Source organism: Nicotiana tomentosiformis, chromosome 6 (assembly GCF_000390325.3).
Source record: "Nicotiana tomentosiformis chromosome 6, ASM39032v3, whole genome shotgun sequence".
Taxonomy (NCBI): Eukaryota; Viridiplantae; Streptophyta; class Magnoliopsida; order Solanales; family Solanaceae; genus Nicotiana; species Nicotiana tomentosiformis.
The window spans coordinates 66422955-66431425 of NC_090817.1; the positions used below are offsets into that span (position 1 = coordinate 66422955).

Consider the following 8471-nt stretch of genomic DNA (forward strand, 5'->3'; position numbering starts at 1 on the left):
CTTGTTGTTATTGATCTTTCACTTGAGTTACCTTGCTCTATGTTTGGCTTACCTAACACTTGGGTTAGGTTCCATCATAATTAGGTGGAATTTGTATTGTGACAATATGGGGCACATAGCTCTTGTTGCCCTATACTCACTTCTCTTATAAAGTATTTCACAAATCAAATGTTACTAGTAAGTTCTTTCTTAATTCCATTAGGAAGGAACGATATAACCTCTTATTTTTTTAACAGGTCTTTCACCTTTGTCTACATTAACAGTGGTAAGTCTGGGACAAGCTTACGCCTTAGGTTCTATGGTGTAGTGGTTAGCACTCTGGACTTTGAATCCAGCGACCTGGGTTTTACTCCCGGTAGGACCTTTTTTGTATTAGTATTCTTTTGTATCTTTTTACCTCTCACTCACAAAGTAATCTTGAGTCCTTGAAACGATTATAGATAAGCCCTGGCCCATGTTAAGCTATGGCCCAAGACTGGAGATGGAATGTCATTGTTCTTTGTAAATTCCTCTTATTGTTATTTGGATTGTTACACAAATAGCTGATTTAATATTTATTTTTTCTAGTCGTTATACATAAATTATACATTAATTATTCATAGTTACAGGAATAACTATGAATAGCTGATTTGGGTTAATTCTTCTAATGTCTAAGCTGTCGTAATCGAACTTGCAAGCAACTCCTAATGTTTGTCGATCTTTACTATGTGATTTTTTATTACTTGAATTGTTTTCTAATATTACTATCTTATAAAACTTATGGATGACTATATTTTTTTTTTTTAAAAAAAAAAAGGACAACGAATAAGTAAAACACAATTGTATAGTTAGCGCTTGACCATGGTTGTTGGCAGTTGGCAGTTGGCATCACGCATTAATATCTGTTATAATACTTCCAGTTATTTAGTGCAACTGCGTTGTTTAATACTATTCTAATTTTTCTGGGACACCTTTGCATATTTGGTCAACTCATACACCGAATAAATAAGTTGGTAAACTACCTAATATACTCAAATATGTTGGGTGTATAGCTCTTGAAAATTTCTAAACAAGGCTACAAAATATGTATTCATAAATAAGAACTCGCAAAGATCTTGATAAAATGTTTGCATTTATCTGATAACTCGACCTTGTACATAATTTTAAATTCGACTTCAAGTCATAAGATTAGTTCCTTCAATACTTATCTTATGAGTCATTTCTTTGATTAAAAACACTTTGAATTAAACTTAATTTGTCAGAACATACTTGAGGCAATTTTGGCGTCGTGATACATGTCATGACATTTATCTAAGTTCGAATTGATACCTACAGAGTTGACACTTCATAATATACATTTATAGAAAAGTAAAAATTGTATAACTCAGAAAAAGAAATGCATTACTGCTTTCTAGGTATCATTGAGTCATAAAATGGGTTTCAATGGATTTTTAAAAGTTTTTTGCCCATTCGCGTTAAAGATATGACGTTTTTAGATCATAGTTTGACCTTTTATTCTCAAGGAACTAGTGTTAAAACCCGTGCGATACGCGGATAATTTGACAGAATATTAATCTTATAAAATTATGATCTAATATATCATATTATTTTAATAAATATTAGTTATTATTTTATTATTTAATGTAGTGTCCACAAATATAACAAAATCTATACAAAATCAAAGGATACACATCATATAGTAATCAAATAAATTGTTTGTTCTTTATATATTCTTTATTAAATTAGCAAGTATTTAGTACTATACATTTACTAATGTGACTTTTTATTAACTTGGCAATTGGCTTAATATTTCGATACTACTTCTCTTTTAATATAATATAGATATATATTTTCTTACTCTAGAAATATTTTTTTTTTTTTAAACTTATGTTATACAATTCAAAATTCTTCAATTGTCTAAATTTATCACTAATTCTTTTGAGTGTTATTTATTTAGCTTTTATTTTTAAATTAATTAAAATATAAATATCATAAAATTATCTTTATTCCCCTGTTTTCGTACATTCTTTTCTACTGTAATATTTGATTAGTTTTCTCATTTTGTAGTTTACTGAAAATTTAAATAATGCAATATTATTCTATTAAATTATAATTTTGCATTCATCAAAAGTAAAAAACAGATAAGCCTTCCTTTATTTTTTTCCTAACAACGTAACAATCTATCTCTATGTGTTTGGTTCTTTCATGTAAAATGGAATTAGCTTCAATTTGTAATGCATCTTTAATATCACACATAACATCCACTGGCTGCCTAACATGGATATTAAGCTATGTAAACATCGCCAACAACCGTATAATTTCTGCAGTTGTTGCGGCTAAACTTTTATACTCCACTTCTGCATAACTTCTTGAGACTGTCAGTTGCTTTTTTGACTTTTCATAGACTAATGATTCCCCAAATTTTACAAAAAAATCAGTCACTGATCTTCTAGTATTATGACATGCTGCACAATCTGCATCACAATAACAAACCAAACTGTATGTGCTTTTACTGCTCATCAAGATCCACATTCTTGGGCTTTGATTGATGTACTTATCGCTCTTACTGTGAGACTGTTTAGGTAACTGCATGAATTGACTCAAATGTCTGCACAACAAATATGATGCCAAATCTGATAATTGTTAAGTATATCAGCCTACCAATCAATATTTGGTACGCTGAAATATTTGTTAGCACCTCATCTCTTGCTACTCCAACATGCTCATCAAATTCTACTAAAGTGAATTTTTTATTTATGTCTATAGGAGTGGCAACAGGTTTTGTTGTTCCCAATCTTAAATCAGATATTAGTTGAAGTACATACATTCCCTGTTTTAGCAAGATCCCTTGATAGGATCTCACTCCCTCATACTTTCTCAACTCTCCAAGATCCTTTATTTTGAATTTCTGGTTCAAAATAATTTGTATCTCCTGAATGAATTCCTATTGTTCCATGTGATAAGCAAGCCATATATATATAGTAGAACAACCACAAACTCTGCCCCTCTCTTCTTTGTGAACAATGAGTAGTCATATAGACTTTAAACATAGCTTGCCTCAGGTAGTGCTTCAGTGAGTTTGATGTTCCACTGTCTTGAAGCCTACTTCAAACCATATAGAGACTTCACTATTTTGTACACTTTTGTCTCCCTAGTCTTATAAACCCTTGAGACATTTCCATATACACCTCCTTATATATGTCTCCTTAAAGGAATGTATTGTACACATTTATTTGGTACATGTTCCAACCTTTGGAGGCTGCCACTGCAATGACTGACCTCACAGTTACTATTTTGGCAACTAGTGAGAAGGTCTCATGATAGTACAGACCCTCTTTCTGACTGTATCTCTTTGCCAATAGTCTATCCTTAAATCTTTCAACTTCTCCATTGTCTTTGAATTTTATTTTGTACATCTATTTTGATCTAATGGTTTTCTTTTCTTTAGGTAGATCCACTATTTTCCATGTTTTATTGTCCTCTAGAGCCTTGATCTCTAGCTGCATTGCTTCAATCCATCTTTTGTCTTTGGAAGCTTCTGCAAAACTCTGTGATTTTTTAAGTAAAAAGATCTTTGCCACAAAGCTCTGACACTTTGCGAATAGCCTGATATATGAAAAATGATCGGACAGAGGATATAATATCATACCAAGTGCCTTTTTCATTGTGACATAACCTTTCAACCATAGAGGCTCATTGGTGCTTCTTCAGATCTCCTTTGGTTCTATATTGCTGAAATCAAGGCCCATATTTGGTATTATGTCTGCATTCTGTAAGAGCTCTACTGATTCAGCTTCTTCTGCATCTTCTACACTCTGTCACTGATTTTGTTTCTCCTTCAACAGGTCCCCTCTCACCACTAGAATCTGATTTTAGTTTTGGTAAGACAACAATTTTAGGTGTTTGAGATGCAAATGCTGGTTGAGCTTCTTCTTGCAGTGGTTCATCAATTTTTTGAAATAGTACATGATCAACTTAAAATGGTTCATGATCAACCTGCACACTCCCCTTATCATGGACCATGGAAGGCTGTCATGATGAGGGCTAAGCAAAAGAAAATAAGTGCCCTTTAAATACAATATCCTACATACAAAAAATTGATTAGTGGAAAGATCCATCAATTTATATCTTTTTTGAGGTTTTGAGCATCCCAGATGTACTGTTGGCTTTGCTCTAGTTGAAAACTTATTCTCATGCACCAAAGTAGGGGCATAACACAAGCACCCAAACAGTCTCAAGTGGGAAAGGAAAGGTTGTTTATGATACAACAGCTTATATGGTGTCTTCCCATTCAAGAAGACAGTGGGAAGTCTATTAATTATGTACACAATAGTCTATTAATTATGTACACAAGAAGACAGTGGTGTTGATACCCAATTTTGCCCTCATATATTTTTCAAATAATATGCATACTTTTAAAATATTATTTTTGCATTATTATTAATTTACAGGATTTACACAAGCATTTCTTATAATTTTTCATAATTTCAGAGTTTTAAAATTAATTTTTCTTGCATTAATTTACATAAAAATTCAGTAATCACTCTTTTAAATTATTTGTGATGACTTAATCACCTAACATTATTATTTACATTCCTAATATATTTTTGAAATATTTTTACCCCAATTTTTATATAATTACAATGGTATTTTTAGGCTATTTGCATAAATTTGCAATAATAGCCTTCATTTTGCATTCTTATTGCAATTGATATTTCATTTAGGGTCAAAATAACATCTTACATTTTTATAGTCTCCTATTATTGTAAAGTATTAATTTGCATAAGTAGCATTTTTATATATTTATTTACCTATTTATTTAAATTATTTTTCTTTTAATTTCTATTTTTTAAAGCTGGCCCAATTTTGAGTCAAATTTTTGGATCAAACCAGCCCAATACACTAACCCAATAACCCCAGCCCAAACCGTTCGCAACCCGCCTAGACAACCCGACCCAACCCCTCTTTAAAATTCTGGTCGTTAATCTCTAAGATCAACGGCCCACATTTAATCCCCCATTTTAAATCACCCAACCCCAAACCCTAATCCTATTCCCTCTAAATCTGCCGCCCTAAAACTCTCCCCCTCTCTGAAGAACCCAAATCGCCGCCTCTCTAAACCCCTGTCCTAATCCCTCTTCTAATGGGATTCTCCTCTCATTTACTTACCATATTTGTGTATTTCTACTAGTGGTTGATTCTCTATGGTATCACCTAGTACTTGCCTAAACATAGCAAGTACTACTTCTCTTATTCTGTCCGATTGATTCCTATCTCTTAAATCTTGACCATATTTCGTCTACACACATTCTATTCTACACTGTGTGAGTCCGATTTTGTTTGTATTTTGCTGATTTACACTTTCCCTAAAACTTAGGGTTTACCAGATTTTCTCTCTTAAATTGATTTCAAATTGATTTGCATGTTTCTTTTCCTTGTTTGTTGTTTAAATTATTTTGTTTCCTTATATGTTTGCTCGATTTTTGACTACTATATAAACCCCCTTATTTTCCCTTCTGGGATAGATTTTGAGAAAATCTATTTCTTCATTAAAATTTTGAGGTTTTTGCTACTCTCTCTTGCTTGGTATTCTGTATTGGCCGGCTAAAAGCCAAGCCCATTAGCATCTTGTTACTTAACTTGTTCTTGGTGCGAACGCTGCCCTGAGTTCATCGAAGCTCTTAGGAACTTTGACGCATTAGGGATTCTGGGTTTTCTGTGGAAACTTATTCTTTACTATTCTTCGCTTAACTGGTGAGTCACTATACTTTGAAATTTCATTCCTAGGCATCTATGGTTTGTATACATTTTTGAAATTGTCAGTTCAATATGTTTTCTGGATTGTTTTTGTGTGTAATTCTGTTTGCTTTCCTCAACTCTTTAGGTCTCTTTAGCCTTTAGCTTCAAGCATGCCTAAACCTGGTTCCATTAAGTTCTAACCGGTCAATGTGTTAGAAATTATTACTGTTTGATACCCTTATACTTGTTATCATATTCTGGTGTTTAATTTAGTCTTTTGCTATCAATCTTGTTACTTGAATATGCCTCACTAGCATAATTTGTACTTATTTAGTCAACTAGTTGATTGAGTTCAAAAGCATGAATATGTACCCCCACTGTATGGCACAAGCCTGTGTCCTCTCATGTTCTGAATTTTTGTATTGATGACTTGCCTATCTGACATATTTTGACCCTGCTCTTTATCAGTATGCCCTTTAGCATGTTTAACCCCCTCCCCATCCAGTATGTCTTATTGAGGTTACCTGGCCTATCATAATATGTGTTTCAACACTGCCTTACCTCCTGATGAGAATTAACCTGTTTGTCTTGTGATGCTAAGATGTATACTTAGCCTAAATCGGACTTCTTAGGTCTCAACCTGTTAGTGCTGATTTTTTGTCAAACTTTGCAAACTTGTTCATTCCCCTAATTCTCCCAATATGTGTTTGTGATGTGCTACTTTGCCAAACGTTGAAGTTCTACTAAACAGGTCTTATGACCTTCTTGATTGGCTATTCTGTATGCTCAACTTAGCTATGTCTACTTTAGGATATGAGTGTATCCCCTAACTTCAGTCCACTCTCCTTACTTACAACTTATGATATTCTGAACTCTTCATTCTTAGCCGGCTGAATGCCAAGTCTACCTAGGTTCTATTGTTGGCCTCCCTAATGTGAGTACTGCTCGTAGTCCAATTGAGACCCTTGTGAACTTTGGCACACTAGGGCTTGGTCCTTAGTCACTCCCTCAATCTCAAACTATTCATATTCACTCTACTTCCCCTTTTTATGTGTTGTGTACTTGAATTGACTGATTTAAATGATGCAACACTTAGGTGCCATGGTTGACTAAACTGGTTCTGGACTCCTCTATGGATCCCTGAGTCGTGTATTGAATGTGGCTCTTTGTTGAAGGCATGGGTATGTTGTGTAAGATCTATTGAAGGCCCAGGCAATGCTGGATATTTATTTTATTTTGGCCTGCTATGGGCCTCTTATCACTATTATGTAACATTTGTATATTTTACTCATTATTGGGTATGTAATAACCTTTTGTATAAACAATTGGGGTGTTAGTAAAAAAGGAATGAGTAGAATTTAATATCTACATGCAATGGGTAGATAACATGCCTATAGGACTTGGTAATATGTTTGTTATATGTGTTGTTCGATCACATGAGCACTGTAGAGATCATGCCATTAGAAAAAGTACACACACACACACACTACTTGTTTACCATTAAACATGAGTTCAAATTCTATATCTACTGCTACGTGTTGTCACCATCCAATTTCTCCCTCCGTGAACCGTCGTGACGGCACCTAGTCTCTACGATTAGGTAAGCCTAACACTTTTGCGGAAATGAAACTAAAGTATGAACATTAACTACTAACAGTAACAAATATCTAATAAGCAACTGAATGTCACTCGGGATATATAATTATCACCTCTGAAAATGTAAAAAACAATTCCCAAAACCCGGAATATCGTAAGTCACAAGCTACTAAGAAGTCTTAACCGTTCTATACATCATTTCTATAGAAAGAAGGCAAAATGAACATAATGGGATAGAGGGGGACTCCGAGGATCTGCGGGCGCGAGCAGATTTACCTTGAAGTCTCCAATAAGCAGCAGCGACTCCAACTATTGATGAGGCTGGTAAGATAAACCTAGATCATGAACCAAGCTCAAATCAATCTCTCATAATGCTCATTCCACGAATATCCGACTCCGAATGGCTCAAATCAAATTGATATCTCTGAAAATCCCTCAAAATCTCGTCCAAATCCGAGCTCCCAAACTCAAGTTTTGATAAAAGAAATGGCTAACACTCGATTTTGAAATGTTTAAGTACTACCCAGGTAATCCTTCTTCGCGAACACGGCTATCTCCTCGCGTTCGCGTAGAACAAAAATCCATTGATCGAAATTCCTCTTTCGTGAATGCGAGAGTCCTCTCGCGAACACGTAGCTTCATCTACCAGACCCTTCGCGAGCGCGTTCTCCTCTATGCGAATGCGTAGAACAAATCCTTGGGGTACCAGCTGTTCCATTTTTCCTCTATGCGAATGCATCCTACTCCTTGCGTTCACGATGCTTCCACTGGCCACACCTTTGCGAACGCGAGCTCTTCTTCGCGAATGCGAAGAACAAACTTCTGCAACAAAAACCAAAAAAATCTGTTATCCTTCCAAAGTCCAAAATGATCCGTTGAGCATCTGACACACACCCGAGATCCCCAGGACCTCAACCAAACATACCAACAAGTCCTAAAACACCATACGAACTTAGTAGAGCCCTCAAATCACATCAAACAATGCTAAAATCACGAATCACCCTCCAATTCAAACTTAAAGAAATTTGAAACTTTCAAATTCAATAACCGATGCCGAAACCAACCAAACAACGTCCGATTGACCTCAAATTTTGCACACAAGTCATATTCAACACTACTGACTTACTCCAACTTCCGGAATCGGAATCCGACCCCGA

At 34.7% G+C, this 8471-nt stretch overlaps 1 protein-coding gene and 1 non-coding gene across 2 annotated transcripts; one reads left to right on the forward strand and one right to left on the reverse strand.

Annotated features, from left to right (window-relative positions):
- Positions 1–292: 292 nt before the first annotated feature.
- TRNAQ-UUG (transfer RNA glutamine (anticodon UUG)) lies at positions 293–364 on the forward strand. Its single transcript has one exon. It is a non-coding gene; the product is annotated as a tRNA-Gln (tRNA).
- Positions 365–2268: 1904 nt separating this feature from the next.
- On the reverse strand, positions 2269–3370 carry LOC138894135 (secreted RxLR effector protein 161-like). The gene is made up of 3 exons (XM_070178815.1): positions 3311–3370; positions 2678–2809; positions 2269–2565 (listed from the first exon to the last, which is right to left on the reverse strand). Exons 1-3 carry the CDS (start codon positions 3368–3370, stop codon positions 2269–2271), a joined length of 489 nt encoding a protein of 162 aa, XP_070034916.1.
- Positions 3371–8471: the final 5101 nt, after the last annotated feature.